This window comes from Suncus etruscus, chromosome 6, assembly GCF_024139225.1.
Source record: "Suncus etruscus isolate mSunEtr1 chromosome 6, mSunEtr1.pri.cur, whole genome shotgun sequence".
Lineage (NCBI taxonomy): Eukaryota > Metazoa > Chordata > Mammalia > Eulipotyphla > Soricidae > Suncus > Suncus etruscus.
The window spans coordinates 7,245,311-7,265,997 of record NC_064853.1 but is presented as its reverse complement, the minus strand read 5'-3'; the positions used below and the strand labels follow the sequence as shown (position 1 = coordinate 7,265,997).

At 45.0% G+C, this 20,687-nt stretch overlaps 1 protein-coding gene across 1 annotated transcript in view; it reads right to left on the bottom strand.

Moving 5' to 3' along the window:
* The window catches only part of VPS13D (vacuolar protein sorting 13 homolog D), a 279,559-nt gene that overhangs the window by 182,801 nt on the left and 76,071 nt on the right, over window positions 1–20,687 (bottom strand). Inside the window, exons 26-32 of the mRNA XM_049775406.1 lie at window positions 17,023–17,245; window positions 15,167–15,377; window positions 12,842–13,013; window positions 12,567–12,679; window positions 9,148–9,360; window positions 2,385–2,650; window positions 1,682–1,815 (exon numbers count right to left, since the gene is read on the bottom strand). Of these exons, the coding sequence (XP_049631363.1) occupies window positions 1,682–1,815; window positions 2,385–2,650; window positions 9,148–9,360; window positions 12,567–12,679; window positions 12,842–13,013; window positions 15,167–15,377; window positions 17,023–17,245 (1,332 nt within the window). The remainder of the gene's footprint in view (window positions 1–1,681; window positions 1,816–2,384; window positions 2,651–9,147; window positions 9,361–12,566; window positions 12,680–12,841; window positions 13,014–15,166; window positions 15,378–17,022; window positions 17,246–20,687) is intronic.

The window sequence follows — 20,687 nt, the reverse complement described above, 5'->3', positions numbered from 1 at the left end:
CATACTCAGGCTCAATCCACTTTGCTTTCTTTATAAATTCTCCTGACTAGTGAAAAAGGAGGTCCTTAAAGGTCAGGATCAACTGTGCTGCCAGTGGGGTGAGAGAAATAGTGTCAGGGTTAAGGCACTTGCCTTGGTCACAGTTGTTGCTGGTTCAATCCTAGAATCACCAAAAAAAAATTTTTTTGGTGCTACCTAAAGAACATGGATCTCAAATATTTTGCCATGAAGTTTTCCTAAGATTTTAGTGCAAGAAAGTTTCATTTTCTTTTTCTTTTTTTCCTTTCACAAGCTTCTGATACACAGATCCAATTACACCTGACAATTCATCCCCCAATGACCACGATTTTCCATTCAAAGCTGGTACTGTGGTGGTCTGCAAAGCAGGTGACCTGCACATGCATGATTAACAGACCAGCATCTGATTCTCTGCCCTCAAAGTGATGTTTTATTTTTGGACAACACCCAGGGAACTTCAGGGGTAATTACCCCTGGCTCTGAGCTCAGAAATCACTCCTGGAGGCGCTAAAGGGACCAAATGGGATGCTGAGGATCGAACCCAGGTGGGTTACATGCAAGGCAAACTCCCTACCTGCTGTGCTAGCACTGTGGTGTTGTTTTTGTTTGTTTTTATTGTATTTTTTTTAATATGAGAGAAACAAGTGGCCAAGAAATGAAACCTCTACAAATTTAACTCAGTTTCATGTCAGCAGGAAAAAAAGTACTATATGCTGCCAACAGTGAAAAATAATCTGCCTCATTTCCTTTCTTTCCTTCAATTCGGCTTAAAAAAGGGACCAGAGGACGTTCACAGACTATTACATAATGTGATTTCCAGGCACTAAGGCCACTCCTGAAACTGCCCCAGGAGACCAATTCAGAGCCACACCCTCCAGGGAACTGGTCTCACTGTCAGTTCAGGCAGGACAGTCAAGCCACCCTCTTCCCAATTAACTCGGGGGGTGGGGGGGAGTTTCAGGGTGCACAGGGTGCTCAGAGGACTGGGTAGTATGGGGTTCGAATTAGGCTATCCACCTGGGGAACAGATGCCTTAAACCCTGCACTATCATCTAGGCCCACCCTTTAAAGACACAATGTTCCAAGGGAGGGAAGTAGACAATCCATAAGCCTCTCAGCATCTGGGCTCTTCACAAAGACAAGTGCTGAGAATGGAGCTCCAGGCAAGGAGGGCCCCCGTCCCTCCACCCCATACCATCAAAGTGGCTACCCTGTCCCTGTCACATATGGCGGCAGGGCATGAAAAGCTCCCTGAATAGATTCTTTGTTTGTTTGTTTCCTTTTTGGAAGTTCCAGGATCAAACGCAAGGTCTTACAAGCCAGGTTTATGCTCTCCAGAATCTCATCCCCAATAACCCTCCAGAAACTTCCGGGAGAGTTGCTCTTCTTTCTCTTTTCCCTCTTCCTCTCTCCCTCTGTTTTTTGGGGTTTGATTTTTGGGCTGTGGCAATGCCCAGGATTTTCTCCAGGTTCTGGGGTCAGGAAGGCTCAGGTAGAGGTGAAACATATGGGATGCTGGGAATTGAGCCCGGGTCAGCTGTGTGCAAAGCAAGTGCCGCCCCCCCCTCTCCCCAACCCCCCACCCCCGCTGTACTGCCTCTCCAGCCCAAAGCTGTTGAGCTAAGCAAACATCAGCACACTGATGGATGTGCCTGTTTCTTACCTCAATGCCGAACAAACTTCCTGAAAAGGGGCGATCAACAAAGCGGGGTTTATAGGTGAGCACGGTGGTGCCTTTGAGAATGATGGCATTGGTGTCCAGGCACGACACATCTTCCACAACCACGAACTCTGTGCCTGGAAAGGACAGCATGGGACATGCTGATGAGCATGGAGAGCCGAGGTGGAGCAAGGAGCTGAAGAACCAGGCTGCGCAAACTGGGCTTCGACACACCACCTGCACCCGGCCCCTCTGGGAAGCGGGAGGAGGGCATCTGCCAGGAAGATTCACTGTCCGAGTTGTCTGTGGACTCTCAACTTCATGAACTATCATCCTGAACACAGTCTCTGGAGTGAGTCATCAGACACTCCACAGGCAAAAACCACTAGAATGCAGGGTCTCCTAAGTTAGATCTAACCAAGATTTAAAAATCCAAAAACCTGGTGCAGGAGCGGCGGCGCAACAGTAGGTTGCAGGTGCTAACCTAGGACAGACCTCGGTGCAATCCCCCAGTGTCCCATATGGTCCCCCAAACTAGGAGCGATTTCTGAGCACATAGCCAGGAGTAACCCCTGAGCGTCACTGGGTGTGGCCCAAAAAAACAAAAAAAAAAGACTTCAGCCCTCTTTGGTCTACCAAAAAATATCACTAACGTGTCAATGCTCCTTGGAAAGAATCAGACCGGCCTCAGACCTCATCGACTTACCTGTGACATTGACCTTGACCTCCAGGTGCCTCTCAGTGGACACAGGGTGGGAAGACCTCTTCGTGACCACTCCACTTTTGACTGTTTTGGGAACAACAGCAGACTCGCTGCTAGAATGACGGTGGCGAGAGGGAGGATCGGTGGTTTGCTTCTTTATATCACTGGGCGTGTGGAGAAAGTCGTGAACTAGCAGTAGCCAGTCAAATATGAGAAACACACGAAGATTATTGAGAACGACTGTAAAACACGAGGAGTCCTTTGTAGATCTGTAAGAAAGAAAACAATAGGAAAATGAGACTATATTGTGCTATTTGGATTATGATTCCACCTTGGCAATCCAAGTATCTTCTAAACACTCAGCTTTGAGTATCAATAATTTCTTTTTGTTTTCTTTGGGGGGAGCACACCCGGTGACACTCAGAGGTTACTCCTCGCTATGCGCTCAGAAATCGCTCGTGGTTTGGGGGACCATATGGGATGGCAGGGGATCGAACCACAGTCCGTCCTAGGCTAGCGCCAGCAAGGGAGTTGCCTTACCACTTCGTGCCACCGCTCCGGCCCCAAGTATCAATAGTTTCTGAACACTTATTGAATATAAGATCTTGTGAGCACTGCTGAAATCCATCCCAATTTTAAATAAGAAAGAACACACGGCACGAAAGAACCAGAATGTGGTTTTCATTCAGGGGTGATTCTGTGCCTCAGGAGACATATGATGACATCTGGAGACAGTTTAACTGACACACTTGCTGTCAGTTGCTAGTGGCCTGAGTGGGTAGAGGCCAGGGAATCCAATGCACAGACAGTCCCTACAATAAGGTATTTTCTCACTCAAAATGTGAGCAATGGTGATGCTGAGAAATCCAGCTAGAGCAAGGAATCGGTTGAAATCCCAGCTGCGCAGTCTTGGGGAAGTCAAGCTTGTTTACTCACATCAAAATGTGATATCTCAAAAACTATAAAAATGGCACAGTGGGCAGAGCATGTCCCCTGCACACAGCCAACCTGGGTGCAATCCCTGGCACCTGATTCACCTGATACCTGAACACCACCCGGAGTGATCCCTGAGCACAGAGCAAGCAAGGACTAAGATCTGAGCACCGCTGAGTGTACTCTACAAACAAAATGATATCTAAGACAAAGTCATATCTCTCAAAAACACTGTAGCTGAAAACATGGCAGGCACCTAACAGGTGTTTAAGATGAATCAGTTCCCTTCCCTCCAGACTTCTGAAGATCAGTGAGAAGCTCTCTTCTTCTGACAGCAAACTCAACAGATGTTTTCTAGACTTCTCTAGCCAGAACTGACCTAAGAGCCCAGGTCTTTCTCCTGAGAGGAAAACTACGTTAGGTGACAGTCCTGTGTATTTATCCACAAGCACCTTCACAGAATAGAAAGAATATTAGAATATTAGTCTGATAGCTTCCACTTCCCAAATTCTAAACCAGAAGTAAAAACCAAGACAGACTCTCCTTTGCTGTGGTCAAACACTGGTCCAGGCTCTGTTAGTGTATGAGTAGGAAGAAATGGGCCAGACAAAAACGTAAAACGGCCCAGGCAGGGAAACTACCATGGAGTTTTCCGAGTTGTGCTTTGTTCTGTGAAGCCAAAGCGAGGTTGTTCTGAGGCTTGGGCTAACAACCATAGCCGGCATACTGGGCCTGCTGCACTGCAGAGCTTCTCTTCAGAAAAAGCTCATTTGGAGACACTCCGAAGACTGACTCTCCTCAGCCTCTGGTTTCTCCTATCCTGGCTCGCTGCCTCTGGAAAAAAGGCGCCTTGCTGCACGTCTCCTCCACACAGTCGTAGCATTTTTCCCAGAAACACTTTCCCTTTTGTAACAGAGAAAAAATGTTGCCCTCAGTAAAATTTTTCCACCCCATTTTGAACACAGTTCGTCAGAGCTATGCATTAACTAGAAAGTCAGAGTGTGTGTCTGATCTCTTCCCTGGAAAATATTTCAAGCCTATAAACACTGTGAAGTGATTTATATTTGACACAGAAAATCCCAACAGAGAACCAATTCTTCTTGAGACACAGAAAGCGTTCAAAGTTCCACTCATGAGAACATTTTAACCCTCGCCTTAACAATAGAATTTCTGTTAGCAAGAGCCAAGGTAAAATGTGGTTATTTGACCCCCAAGAAAGTATAGACTTGCAGTGGGCAAAAGGAACGACAGCTCCAGAGTCCCCGTTTATTACAGCACAACAGGTGGAAGAGCCGAGGACAGATGAGGGCCGGCCTCGCCTCTGCCCGAGCCCACCAACCACCCACACTCACAGGGCTTTGAATCAAGTGCACATCAGGTGTCTGGGTGGTCCTAGAAGAGTGGCAGAGTTACCGCCAGGATCCATCCCTGGATCCGCCAAATGCAGAAGACATCACCTGCTGCAAAGTCCCGAGAGAAATTAAGGAGCATCACAGTTAAGCTTAGTCAGGAGGCAAAAGCATTCCTGTTACTGAACTGAAAAAGTTCACCGAAAAGTTAGGAGCCAGGGTAGAACCAGGGTGATAGATGGTACAGTCGGTAGGGCATTTACCTTGCATATGGCTGGCCAGGTTTGATCTCCATATAGTTCCCTAAACCCACTAGGAGTGATATTTGAAAGCAGAGCCAGTTGAGACCAAAAAAATAAATTAATTAATAATAATAATAAAATAAATATACCACTTGAAAATAGATTATTTGGAGCCTGAAGTGATAGTACAGTGGGGAAGGTTCAATCCCCGTCATCCCATATGATCCCCAAACACTGCCAGAAATAATTCCTGAGAGCAGTGTCAGGAGTTACCCTGAGCATTACCAGGTGTGATCCAAAAACAAAACAAAAAACTTTTTTCACTCAAAAACTGAACTTTCTACTTTGTTACAAGTACAGGAGAAAGACATGATCTCTCCTGGAGAATTCACTGAACAGCGCTTAGCAATATCAGGCACAATGAAGGAAACTGTAAAAGCCTACTCATTTTTTTTTCTACTTTTTAATCTAGGCAAGAAGTTCTCACAAACTATACCGAAAATACCGTATTTGCCAGTGTATAAGACGACTGGGCGTATAAGACGACCCCCTAATTTTGCAGTTAAAACATAGGTTTAGGCCTATGTTCGCTGTATTAGACAGAACGTTCCTGTGCTGCAACTGTATGTACCACAGTGAGCCAATCACAACAAGCAAAGGTTCAAAGGTTCTACTGTGATAGACTTCCTCTCTGACTCTGGCCAATCTGAGCAGGCTTTTGACAGTGTAGATTCGGAACCAGAACACTGTCTAATTTGCATGCATCAAAAGCCTGCTTGGATTGGCTGAGTTAGAGAGGCTGTCGAAGCAGCCTTGCAGTGATTGGTGCAGGACCGAGTTGGAAAATTCGTTTTGTGGCAATATTCAGACAATGTTCGTTTAGCAGCATATTGAAACGTTTTTCGGGATCTCGGCGTATAAGATGACCCTGATTTCCGGTTGACTTTTTTTTTGTTTCAAAAGTCGTCTTATACGCCGGAAAATACGATAATAACAGGGGCCGGAGCAATAGCACAGCAGGCAGGACGTTTGTCTTGTACGCACCTAATCCCCAGCATATCCTATGGCCCCTCGAGCCTGCGAGAGTCATTTCTTTTTTTGTTTGTTTGATTTGCTTTTTTTGGTTTTTGGGTCACAGCTGGTGACGCTCAAGGGTTCCTCCTGGCTCTGCACTCAGAAATCAGTCCTGCCAGGTACTGGGGACCATATAGATTGCCGGGATTCGAACCATCACCTGTTCTGGATGGGCAGCGTGCAAGGCAAATGCTCTACCGCTGTGCTTTCTCTCCGGCCCCCAGAAGTGATTTCTGAGCTCAGAGCCAGGAGTAACAGCAGAGTGCAGCTGGGTATGGCCCAAAAAACAATAACAACAACAACAAAGCTATACTTTGTGCCAAGAGCATGTCAAACTCATTCACTCATTTCCATCCTACACAGCAGCATAGTAATTCTCTATTTTATGGATTAGGAAATGGCAATTACAAGAGGTCAGACAAGCTGTCCTTCAACCAGAGCTAGAAAGTGTTAGAAGAGTTATAAAACCTCAATCTATTGGATTCTCATATACAATACTGTTCCCATAAACCCAGGGAGAAAAGCAATAGTATCCAAAAAGGCTGAAAATAAATCCCTATTTCCAGGGAGAGCTCAGTGAGGAAAACTTGCTATCAGTGACCTGGTAATACAGTCCAAACCAGCTTCCTTTCTATTATTTCTATAGGCCCAAAGACTTCTACTCTCCCTCTTAAACAGCAGAATTTCTTCCTTCCCAGAGTCACTTCCCCTATAAAGATAGTCTAAAGCTTACAGGAAGACTGACTTGAAGCCAGTGGTTTCATGCTAAAGTGCCTCTTTGTTTAGGCAGTAGAGACATCTTTTGGGCAATAAATGAAACTGCAGAGTCTGCAGACACAGCCTCTACCATATTAAACCCCGGCCACAGTCCCTGTGCCTCAACCCACTGCTCCACCCTACCAGGTAACAGTATCACCCTACTCCAAAAAGTGGCAGACCCTTCTTTTCCAGAGTAGCTCCAATAGCCTCCACACCAACCTCTGCCGTATTTATAGACCTATGCCACAGCTCTTGAAGTTCGTGGCCACTGTCGTTAGCAAATCTCTGCTATGTTAGGAAAGATCTATTTACTCCTCTCTGGTTAATTTTCAACAAATTAATATCATTTATACTAAATGTCTTTTTTACACGCATAGAGATTTTTATCACAATCTTTTGCTTTTATGGGGAGGAGGGTTTGGGCCATACCCAGTAATGCTCAGGGGTTATTCCTGGCTATGCACTCAGAAATTGCTCCTGACTTGGGGGACCATATGGGACACTGGGGATCAAACACAGGTCTGTCCTGAGTCTGCCTCATGCAAGGCAAATACCCTACGGCTGCGCATCACTCTGGCCCCAATCTTTTACTTATTAACACAGACACTTACACAGTATCTATATTCTTTTGTTTTTGTTTCTGTTTTTGTTTTTGGCAGCGCTCAAGGGTTACTCCTGGCTCTACACTCAGAAATCACTCCTGGCAGCACAAGGACCATATGGAATGCTGGAATTTGAACCACCTTCATCCTGGATCAGGTGCATGCAAGGCAAATGCCCTACCACTGTGCTTGCTTCTTTCAGGTCCCTATATTCCCTTTCCCTTTCCTTCCTTCCTTCCTTCCTTCCTTCCTTCCTTCCTTCCTTCCTTCCTTCCTTCCTTCCTTTCTTTCTTTCTTTTTCTTTTTTTTTTTTTTTTTTTTTTTTGGTTTTTAGGTCACTCCCAGCAGCACTCAGGGATTACTCCTGGCTCTACGCTCAGAAATCGCTCCTGGCAGGCTCAGGGGACCATATGGGATGCTGGGATTCAAACAACTGACCTTCTGCATGCAAGGCAAATGCCTTACCCCCATGCTATCTCTCCAGCCCTCTATATTTCCTTTCTTAGTAAAAAAAAAAAAAAAAAGCATACTTTGTATTTTTATAGGCCTATTCAAATTTTTCTGCTTTAAATTGTTTTAATTTTCTTCACTTTCACTAAATCTTACAGTTTAAGGATTTATCTATTTTATGTAAACTCTAATATATATTTGCAAAGAACTATCCGTACTAATTTTTTTTTAATTTATAAGAAAAAATTCATCATAAAGAAAAATTGCTTTATGGGAGGGCTGGAGAGATATTAAGGTGATTTCCTAGTATATGGTTAACCCAGGTTTCATTCCCAGCATCCCATATGGTCCCCTGACACTGCCAGGAATGATTCCTGAGCACAAAGCCAGGAGTAACCCCTGATCATTGTTGAGTATGACCCCAAGAAACAAACAAAATATTGTGCTTTATCAACCTATTATTGATTTACTATTTTATGAAATTTCAGATCAGCTCTGTTCATCTATATATGTGTGCAAATGTTACCAACTTCAGGAAGAGAGAAGGTGAGAGAATGAGAGAGAGAGAGAGAGGTCTTGCTCATATGTGGGAGTAAATAAAGAAACACCGGGCTGGAGTGATAACACAGCAGGTAGGGCATTTGCCTTGTACACTGCTGACCCAGGTCCGATCCCCAGCATCCCATATGGTCCCCAGAGCCTGCCAGAAATATTTCTGAGCTAAAAGCCAGGTGTGTCCCTCCTCAGAAAAAAAAAAAAAAAAAAAAAGGAGAGAGGAAGAGAAACTGGAGCAAGAAGAACTATAGTTAGAGACTAAAGGTCAGTCATCAGAACCAAAGATTTTGTCTATCAAACTGCTCTTACATGGGAAGGGAGATTGAAAGGGGTCCTTGAGACAATGGCAGAAAGAAACACATCCTCTGATGATGAATGTGGTATTGGAATGATGAATGCATGAAAAGAATGATTGATATACTGCAAATCCTGCTACAATAAAAATGGTTTAAAATAAAAATGAAACGAGCAATTCAGGGCTAAATTCATTTATAATATACAGCACTTATAAGTCGCTGTCTATTTTTTCAGTGATTTCTCAATCTTTTTAGATTCTTAAGCCAAAAAGGAAATGTCTCTATAAAGCAGGAGTCCTCAAACTTTTTAAACAGGGGGCCAGTTCACTGTCCCTCAGACCATTGGAGGGTCTGACTATAGTAAAAACAAAACTTATGAATGAATCTTATGCACACTGCATATATCTTATTTTGCCATGAAGAAACAAAACAGATACAAATACATTATGTGGCCCACGGGCCATAGTTTGAGGACCACTGCTATAAAGAAAGGCAGACTCTACTACCTGAAATGCAGCTCGATCTGAATGGAGCCCTGGGAGGAAGTGCTATTCTTGGATGGCTGAAAGATACAGGTGAACACGTTTGTCATGCCCGGGCTGGTCTTCTGTCCAACATAGCGGGTATCAAAGGCCATCATGGAATGGGAAACCAAGTTAATGGACTTGGTTTGGTTGGAAAAGCTCTCATAGAGCAGTTTACATTTCTTGAAGTCAAATCTGAAAGGGGAAAAGAGAAAAGCTATTAAACTCTTCCATTCTACAAAACGATGCAAGTTCAACATAATACAGCATTATAAATGCATATCATAATACAGATTATTATGTACCTAAGTTCTATAAAGAAAAACTATGAGCCGAGACTTTTCATTAATTCTGTAACCTAGTCCTCAAAATGAATTTAGTCATTGTGTAGAGTACCTTATTTTCCATTTCCAAAGAAACTATCTTGTCTGGTGCTTTTTGTTTTTGTTTTGGGGTTATACCAGGCCATTCCCAAAGCTAACTCCTCATCATATGTTCGGGGATCACTCCTGGCAGTGCTCAAAGAACCCTATGAGGTCCTGGGATAGAACCCAGGTGAAGCACACACAAAGCAAGCAATCTACCAACTGAAATATCTCTCCAGCTCCTTCCCATCACTCCAACCCCTTCCCAAGTCCTGTCATGAAGAGCAAGGGATGCTGAGCATCGCTTTTTTTTTTTTTTTTTTTTTTTTCGGTTTTTGGTTTTTGGGTCACACCCAGTGGTGCTCAGGGGTTACTCCTGGCTGTCTGCTCAGAAATAACTCCTGGCAGGCACGGGGGACCATATGGGACACCGGGATTCGAACCAACCACCTTTGGTCCTGGATCGGCTGCTTGCAAGGCAAACACCGCTGTGCTATCTCTCCGGGCCCTGAGCATCGCTTTTGACCTTTAAGTGTTGATTCCACGATGCCGGGAGGATTCTCTCTCCAGCATCAGTCTTATATAAAACCACTACATCTTCATGAGAACCACCAGTATAAATAACTATTTATTAAAAAGAGAAATTATGAAGCTACCACTAATAAGCAATGCATTTAGTGGGAAGAGCTATAGCACAGTGGTAGGGCATTTGCTGACCCAGGACTGGTGGTGGTTCGAATCCTGGCTACCTATATGGTCCTCCGAACCTGCCAGGAGCAATTTCTGAGCACAGCCGGGTGTGACCAAAATATGAAAGAAAAATGCATTTAGAATTGTTTCTTGGCAGAGATATGGTATAGGTAGTGAGGTATTGGCATAGCGCATAGCTAACCCCTTTCTATATTCAGCCCCTGCTCCTTCTTTCCCCTCTGTCTAATCCCCCAACTGTTGAAGTAACCAGTTCTTACTGTAGTCAGGATAATTCTTCTTTGCATGTGCTTGTCCCACCTGAGCAAGAAGTACCTCTGGATTGGTACTACCCTTACCTGTTCTCCACCACTCGTGGGGGTAGTCCTACTCTTCCTAATAAAGGCCTCAGGTCAGAGAGACTTCTTCCTGTTTTGGTCCCACAGCTAGCCTGCCTGTCTGCCGGTACCCTTGGCCTACTTGCAGAGAGCTTGTGGTAGAAGTTCCTGAACCTGTTTTGTCTTCCTAACCTGTGTGGATTATTTCCTGTGTCAGCATTGCTTCTAGACTTGAATTTCCAATCCCCCGGGACTGGGGTAGCAGGCTTCCACTACATCCAATAACACATTTGTTCTCTCAAGCACCACTGGGGATCACTCCTGAGCACAAAGTCAATAATAGCCCCCAAACACTGCTAGATTAGACCAAAAAAAAAAGCAAAACTGAATAAATAAACCAATGAGATGGGCCTTCTTTTTCCTTTTTCAGTTTTTAGGACACACCTGACTCTGCTCAGCATCATTTCATGTGGTGTTCAGGGGGTCACCCGGTACCAGGGGCTAGACCTCCAACAAAAACAGGTGCTCTGCCACTGAGCTATCATATACCCCCCACTTTTTTTTAATAACGAACCTCTTTTTCAAAACAGAAAAACTGCAATAAAAATGCATAACTATTCAATACCATCTTAGTATCACATACAGAATTACTTCATATCGGATAAAAATAAGAGTAGAATAGGCATTGAGAAAACTGCAGGCTCAGAAGACAACCTGGGGCCTCTAGTTTCACTACACCATGTTTTCTTCAGCTGAGTGACAGACCAGAAAAGATTTTTAAAGATGAACTAAGTGCTTCAGTGAAAAATAACTAACCCTTTAGACCTGCTTCCAAATACCAAACCATTCTCCCAGTCTTTGAATCTCATGCTAGTCAAAAGCTCTGTTTGATAGAGACTGCTCGATGACTGGAGAGATAGCTCAATGGGTTGGAGAACAGATTATGCAAGCAGAAGACCCAGGTTTGATCCTCAGAACTGCATATCCCCTAAGCTTCACAAGGTACAACCCTTGAGCAGTGCCATGCATGATTAAAAAACATGCAAAATCCCACATTTTTTCTGGAAACAGAAGTACTATTTATCCAACCTTACAAGGTTTTAATTTTGAATTTGGTGAACAAGAGGGGTAGGTTTTTTTTGGGTCACACCCAACTATGTTCAGAGCTTAGTCAAGGCCCTGGGCTCAGGGATCACTCCTTGTGGTACTCAGAAAAATCTATCTGATGTCAGGAATCAAAGATGGGTTAGAAACAAGCATGGCAAGTGCCATACTCTAATATACTATCTCTCTCTTCCCTTACATGGTTTTTAGGAGATGAAGATGAAACATTACAATGAAAATACAATGCACTCTTGAAAGTTCTGTGCCAATCATCTGAACTTACAGGTCCTGTACAAGTCAGGTCCTAAAAGTAAGTACATCATTAGGTGAGCATGTGTCCGATCTAAAAGTAGCTCAGTGGCTACTAGAAGCCAGAGGTACCCGAGTGAGAACACAGGCCCAATATTGCAGAACACTGAGTATTGTTCAGAACATTGCAAAACCTCGAACATCTTCCGTGAGTCTCCCTGTCTCTCCACTGCGCACAGTCCTGGGTGCCGCTCACTTAGTTCTGACCTTCACCTATGTGAACCTCCTGTTGTAGGACCAGAGGCATGACCTGACATTCCACACCACTCCAGACTCTCCTCTCACTGCACTTCAAGGGCTGGATGATCTCAGCCAGAGTCACTACTTCGAGCAGAGCAGCCAAGACTCACAACGCACAAGAAAGAAACATCTTCCCCGTTGGGAGTCTGGGGGACTTTTGGGGGTCTGCTACTACCACCAAGGTACTCCGACTGATGACACAGCCACACACCAAAAGCTCTCCGACCACTTTAGGCAGTGACCTGCCACTCTGCGAGCCATTCTAAGCAAAAACAAAAGGGGAGGCTTCTTCATTTTCCTGTGGCTAAGGATTACTGGGTTCCACTGCCACGAATGCTGGAAAGAACGAACACCTCACCGAGCCAGGGAGCTAGCGCCTTCTTTTCCTTTGGGATCCTTCAGCTCCAGGCTCACGTTCACCATGTCGATGAGGAAGCACATGCATGTGTACACTTCTCCGCTCAACACGGTCTGCAAGGAGAAACGCTCGTCAGTCCATGCTCGAGGGGGCCAACCCCAAAACACGGCTTGGGTGTGGAGAAACCTGGTTTCTTTTCTGCTCCGGAACATGAGCACAGAGGGGACGGCCACTGCGATGGCGCCAGGTGCCGAGGAGCAAGAACTCTCACTTACGTGGATTCTCGGATCCTGTAAATCGTAAGGCCGCATGAATTCCTCGATGGGCTCGCCAAGATTGTTCTCTAATAAGCCACGGATCAGCTTATATTTGGACAAATCCAGGGAGCAGTGAACGGAAGAGAGATTGCCGTGGATGGAAATGTCTGGCACAGCATGGCTGATTTCTCTACGATGAAAGAGAAAGGTCACTTCCACAAATGCCCCACTCGCCACTGACAACACACATTTCCAAATCTAAGGATTCCAATGAACCCCCCCCCCCCAACCTGTTTAGTTCTAATTTCCGATGAAGAAAGTTCATGTAGCTCCAAATTAGCATGACTGAGTTTTTATTTAAGACTACAAAAAGTCCCTCTGGTTCAAAAATAATCATTTAGAAAACTCACAAGGAGCCAGAAAGAGTACAGAGGGGAGGAGGAGGGTGCATGGCAAACATGGATTCTGTATCCCGCATCGCATATGGTCCCCCAAGCACTACCAGGAATGAGTCTTGAGCACAGAGCCAAGAGTGAGACCTCAGCACAACTAAGTACCCCCCCAAAATTTTTAATTAAACTCGGGTGGGGTGGAGAGAGTGAAAGTACAGTACTTGCCTTGCATGACACCAACCTAAATTCGATCCCTGGCACCCCATACAGATCTCAAGCCCCACCATGAGCACAGAGTCAGGAGCCAGCAATAACAGGTATGATCTTCCCCTAACACAATTAATTCCCCCCCAAAATATTTTTTTAACCCTTTGAAAAATACAAAATTAAAAAGTCTAGAAAGGATTCTCAGACACCATCTCAGGTTCCTTCTTCAGCAATGGGAGAAGCCAACAAGGAACTTCTGTTCAGTTACCACCTGCTCCCTGGCTAACATTTCATCCATACATCAACACGTTTGCAAGTGGGCAAAGTTTATATCACCAGAGCAGCAAGGCACTCTTTTTTTATTTTTGGAGCGCACTGCTTGAAAAGAAAACAGAGTGTTCGATTTCTAAATAATGAAGTTCCTCTTAAGAGTAAAAGGCAGTAAAACCAAATATAGCCCATGCCAACCATAACTGAAGGCCAGCCAGGGAGCATTCAAATACAAGTCAGGATGGAACAAGTATCCAGGAAAATCAGCTAAACTGTGTCATTAATCCACAGAGAAAGGGAAAAGGGGACATTAAGTGACTTGCCCAATAACTGCAAAGAGGAAAGTCAAAGGGGGGCTGAAATTACAATATATACAAGTAATGAAGTTGCTTATCCAACTGCTCCAAATAAAAATCTCCCCTCTTCTGCTTCACGGCCACTGCCTCATCTGACCCTGGAGTTGAGGCATGAATGTGGCTGCCTTTTTCCAAGGTAATGTCCCTGCTGAAAAGGAATTTGCAGTTTGAGCCCACATATGTGGGCAGATGTGTCCCAGCAAGGCCAGACAAACCCAGACACTGAGGATGGGGGTGTGGCTGGAGGCTGGGTTTGGGGCATTCCTGGGAATTTAAATGGCCTAGAAACGTGGAAACTAGGTATGAAATAAGTGATAGCTGAGCCAATCCTGAAACCCAGAGCTCCTCAAGCTTCTCCCTGCCTGGCTGTTGCTCTTTATGGAGCTGCTCTTCCATCCTCAATGAGGTCAAATGGCCAGAACTGACCTCAAACAATTTTTCCAATTAAATGGAGTCACAGTGGGGCCAGAGAAGATAGCCCAGTGGGGAGGACACTTGCACCTGGGTTCCATCCCTGAGCACAGCCAGGAGTGATCCCTGCAGGCAGACAGGAGTAAGCTCAGAGCACCACTACACGTGGCCCCAAAATAAACAAAACAAACAAAAAGATTTTATTTTGGCTTTTGGGCCACACCCGGCAGCACTCAATGGTTACTCCTGGCTCTGCACTGCTCTGCACTCAGATACTGCTCCTGGTAGGCTCAGGGGACCATATGGGATGCCAGGAATCGAACCCAAGTTCATCCTGAGTTGGCTGCATGCAAGGCAAATGCACTACCACTGTGCTATCCTCCAGCCCCAACAAAAATATTTTTTAATAAATAAATGTACCTACAGAGAAAAGAGCAAGAGAGAACCCAATAATGACTGTATATGGAACATGTAATCCTTGGTTCCTCTTACAAAAAACCTACCCCACCATCTCTACCTCCCTAACTTCACGCAAGTACATGTTAAATTCATGCTCCCCCTTCTGTGTTTGCATGACAATCCTGCACAGAGTTGGGATGTGAGGAATGTATAAACAAAGGAATGTGCTCTCCCAGGCCTCCCTAAGAGCACTCAGTGCCAAGCTGCTAGGCTTTCTGCTTCTAATGGGCACTTCTGCTGACACTCACTTGTCCAAGTTCCTTTCCACCTGCAGCTTGAGCCGGCAGGGCTCGGTTAAGAGGCTTCCTCCAGTCTGCCTTACGAAATAAGAGGGGAAGATGAGCTCCCCACTGCTGTCCTCCAAAGCCTTCGAGTACTCGCGCGGATGTCTCTGTGCGGCGAAGATGTCCATGTCCTGGAGATCCACAACAATGCAATCCAACAAGCAGACGTGGTCTTCTACATGGGCCCAAGCAAGAGAGAATAAAAAACATGAGGCTCTGCACCAAATAACAAACCTAAGAAAGGTCTTCAGAGAACATTTCCATCTGCCGGCTTCAGAAAAGGGGAGTCCAGACGTCTCCACTCTGGCACCAAAACCTCCTTCCTATCCAATGCTCTGTGTACCAAACACTTCCAGGTTGTTCCTCCCAACACAACAATGCAATGCATCAAGTTCTTTCAGTGTCTTTCTTGCTAACCTAAAATTTTAACCAAGGTCTCCTGACCAATGATTTAACATGAAGCCTTGCACATGGGGTGTTCATGTATAGAATGATACCCAAAGGGCTACAAGTTTGGGGGGTGGGGCAGAGAGATAATACAATGGATAAGGTGCTTGCCTTGCATATGACTGACATGGGGCTTGATCCCTCTCTGGATCCCGGATGTGGAACCTCACTTCCCAATCCATCATCTAGCCAGACAAACTTAAAAACTAAAAAGTCACTTGGGCTCTCACCTACATAGACAAATATCAGGGATGGAAGCACCCCAGGAAATTCTTTGGGGACTCAGGAAAATGTGCTGCCAACTGAGACAGTAGTTCAGTGCAATGGTTCAAGGATGGGCCCTGACCTCAGGAGATTTCAGGGGGCTTCTGGGGCGACACCCAGTAATGCCTGGAAGTTCACATGGTACTGGGAACAAAACCCAGGTCAATAGTATACAAGGCCCTACCCCTTGTTCAATCAGTCCAGCCCTTGGAATAGCTAATTCTAAAACACTAGACAAAAGACTCAAACTAAAGAGTTTTTGTGTTTGTTTTGTTTTGTTTTGGCCATACCTGGTGATGCTCAGGGGTTAATTCTGGCTCTACACTCAGGAATAACTCTTAGCGGTCTTGGGAGACCATATGGAATGGCAAAGAAAGAACCTAGATCAGCTGCATACAAGTCAAGAGTCCTCCCCATTGTACTATCTCTCCGGCCCCCAAGATAATTCATTTCTTTTAAAACTTGTTGGAGTGGAAGAGGAGGAAAAGGAAAAAAATTTGCTGAAGCATTTCTGTTATCTAGTTTGCCCTATTTATTTTTTTCTTTTCCTCTTTTCCTGTTTGTTTAGGGACCACCCAGCAGTATCAGAGGAGGTATTTCCACCAGGGGAGGCTCCTGTTGGTGCAGAAGGAGCCACACAGGCTAGAACCCCACCAAGGCAGAACCGGGGCCTCCCACAGCCACCACACATGCACTTGTCCTGTGCCATCTCCTCAAGCCTTTGCACCAATATTTTTCAAGAGCTTATTTTTTGAGGACTAAACAAAACAACCAACAGAAAAAAAGCAGTGTGAGCTAGTGAAGGGCTGCAAGCGTGTATGCTATAGGAACTACTGCACATGGTAACTCATTGTACCCGGGGCAGCAGGTATCCTGAGCCCTTAGGGATAGCCCCGACGGACAAGCAAAATCAAGAGATTCTCAGTGTGAACTGTCGGGAGCTTCACATGCTGACCCACAGTCTGACAGCCTTCCTTTCATAAGCTCCTGCTACGTCACCATCACTTCAGACCCAATCTGATCATGCTCATCTCATTTGGTCCCCATCAGATCACGCGGCCAGCCCTGCCCATACAACGGACACTGCCCCCTGCTTCTCTGCCCTTTACCTGGACTGCAGGAGCCGGGAGTGACCGGGAGGAGGGCTGGTGGCTCTGGTTGCTTAGCGGGGACACGGGGCCCAGCCTCGCTCCTTGGGCTGCCTAGATCCGGCCCAGCAGGTGGCATCATGAACAGCCCCTCAGTGGGGGTCCCCTTTGGCTCCTCCATGCCTGGCGTCTTCCTCGTGCTGTGTCTGGGTGTCCCCGCTGGAGAAGTTGAGGGCACAGACTCCTGAGAGGAAACAAGATGACACTAGAATGCAGGAATGGGGGTGGTGAGAGGAAGAGACTGTATCTTGACCATCTGCAAGTCCCGGTCCATTCCTGGGGTTCTTTTTTTATTATTATTTCAGTTAGTACTTGATTTTTTTAGTAATATTTTTATTTAAGAACCATGATTACAAACATGATTATTGTTGGGTTTCAGTCATAAAAAGAACATCCACCTTCACCAGTGCAATATTCCCACCACCAAGGCCCTTCATCTCCCTCCTTCTCCACCACCTGCCTGTATTCGAGACATTCTACTTCCCTCACTCAGTCCTGGGGTTCTTATCAGACTCTTTAACAATTCCAAGGTCCCCAAAACAAATGAACAAACAGGGTCTTCACAGGTACCTCCACATGCAATTATTTGTGGAGAAATGAAACCAGATCAAAAGCAAAACTCGAATTATTTTGCAGGAAGATGCTGTCTCTAGCTCAGGGGCAACATAAAGATGCTGATTGTCGAGTGGTTTAAATGAGGCCAAAGGCAACAAGAACCAATGTCTCGGGGACATGGTGCATTTCTGGTTAGGGGGGTTATAGCCCCATGGGAGGGTATCGAATTTTTAGTAATCTCCTCTCCTGTGTTTGTATTATTCACCTCTCTCAGCAATGATGCAAATGAAACTACATAAATATTGAGGGCTAGCGTAGAATAAACTAGAATTCTCTTGAAAAATACTTAGGGCATGGGAGAGATAGCACAAAGAGCTGAGTACATGCCCTGCATGCACAAGGCCCTGCATTCATCCCTGGTACCCAATGGACCCAAAGCACTAAACTGTCCAGCCTAGTGGTGAGTACCTGTTTGGGAAATTCCCCACTTCACCTCCTAAAACATAAAAATAATACATAATTTTCTTACATCCTTCAGATGTACTAGGTCAAATCTTTTTCACCAAAATGACCATATGTATTTTTAGGAAAAGGAGGGTGTTGTTTTGTATGAAGGGGGCCATCTCCGGGGATGCTTGGAAAACCACTGAGTGCCAGGGATAAAACTCAGGGTCCAGCATGCCATGTTCAGCCCAGTGAGGCATCTCCCTGGCCTGTAGATCTTTCTTATCTTCCCCTTCACATTTCCTTGTATGGTGCTGCTATATGAGCCAGGATCACATACTGCAATGTGGCCCAGAAATCACATACTAACAGCAGCGCTGCCGGACCTGCTGCAGAAAGCTGGTGGTAGGTGGGACATCCGACCAGAAGCCTCCAGCCAGCATGACAAGCCCTCTGCAACTGCTAGGATCCTCAGCCACATGGCTAAAAAGGGTGATTCCTGGCTGAAACTGGGGCCCTGAGTGTCACAGCTGTGAATCTGATGGTTTCTGCCTGATCCTTTTGCTCTCCACTACACCTTCTCAGGAGGAGCAAGACAGTTCCCCCCAGGCTACCTATTATGTCTATTCCTCTTGGCATATTCCTCTTGACGCTCACACTGCTCTTGTGCCCTCCTGGGTGGCCATTACATGTAGCAAAAAAATAAACCAGTTCTTTCAGAGAATTTTGTTTTTATTTTGGGTTTGTATTTTTTTTTTTTTTTGGCAGGGCAAATTAGAAGGCAAATGCTATTATTTAAGTATTTCAACATTAAAGTCTTCCCTCTCGCTTAGTTTATTTAAATTCTAGAGGCATTTATTGCTCTTTCATTTGCTTCATCTCTACATCCTCTCTCTAGTTGGTTTAAATAAATCAGTGGCTTGAGGAGATTAACTCAAAGCTTTTTGAAAGACTGACTTAAGGCCGGCCGGTTTAAGCACAATCTTTGGTGAGGAAAATGAAAGAAAAAGCAAATGCGAAAAGTTCAAACCTGTGCTCATTACGAGGCACGGATTTATGTAAAACTGTTCTAAGCACACAGGAGTCGAGAGACTCAAAGCAAATGACCCCCTTCCCGAGCTTTGATTTCAGGACTATTTCCTGCTCTATAACCACTGGAATGCATCCTAGACAAACCTCACATGTGCAAATGAATTAAAGATGGGATGGAAATGCAGTGGTTTGGGGTTCGCTCAGAGAGGCCGAGGTCAATTACACTTGACTGTACATGTGGAGCCCTGAGCCTCACAGATGTGTTTATCTGATGACAAACACTTCCCCCAAGTGACACACGCCAAGCAGCCTTATGGAATTCTACAGAACAACCACAGTGTGGAATCAGATAACATTCTAGGATTTAAAGAAATAAAACTGCCATGATCGGACTTCCTAGAGGTAGATTAAAAATTGCTGTTACTGGTCCTGCGGAAGGACCCCACTGCAGAGAAGGAAGTAATTCACACCAAAAAAGAAAGATAGAGAACAAGAGATAAGGGAGAGAGGGAGAGAGAGAATGAGAGATAAGGGGAGGGAGAAGTAGGTTAGCCCAAGTAACAACAAAATTTTAATGGGTTATTCTTTTAAATGTTTTGTTTTAATTAAGTGAACGTGAATTGTCTGTTGAATCCCATAAGGTTTTTCAGAATCAACCAGGAGGCAAAAAAGCACATTATACCTTGAAGAAAAAGTGGTCCTTGTATGTACTTCGACTTAAAATCACATCCTCAAAAACAAATACAGGGAAATGTTTTCATTAAAATACTACAAACTGTGCAGTAACATTTGGCTTACTTATTAACAAAATAGAAATCCTTTTGCAAATATATCAAGATGTTTCAGCAATTCCTCTTTAGAAGTTGACTTGACTTTCAGTTAGCTCATGAACACACACAGGTCAGCTCATAAACACACACACACACACACACACACATATCTGAAAGAGAGAAAGAGGAAAAAGAGAGAGGGAGAGGGAAGGGGAGAGAGAGAGAGAGGAAAGAGAGAGAGAAGAGAGAGAGAGAGAGAGAGAGAGAGAGAGAGAGAGAGAGAGAGAGAGAGAGAGAGAGAGAGAGAGAGAGAGAGAGAGAGAGAGAGAGAGAAAGAATTACCCATTCTGGATCTAATCGCATCCTACGAAAAAAAACGACCCTTTACCAAAACCAAATCTATCCCAACTCATATGGCTTCCGAGGAGAAAAGTAGCTCTGGGAGGCAGAACCAAGACAGAACCAAGACAGGCACCGAGGTCTGTTGAGGAGCGCCAAGTTCTGAGGTGCAGCTCACTAGCTAGTCAGGTTCGTTACAGATACCCCAATGCAGTCAAATTGAATTCAAAATTTCCAAAGCAGTTACAATTCTTTTAGCTCCTTTAATGAATTAATTCCTTTCATGTTCCTTAAGGCTCCAATGTACCAGTGTACCAGGAAGTACATCTCAACAGTTTTATTTCTAGTACAGTGGTTCCACAAGTGGATAAGTGAAAACACTTGGTGGAGGGGGTGCACTGGACTGATGGGGCAGTGACCACAGGTGTACCTAAGGTCCACTTCAAACCGCTAGAAAAAAGAAGGCAGGTTTGTGGGCTAGAGATA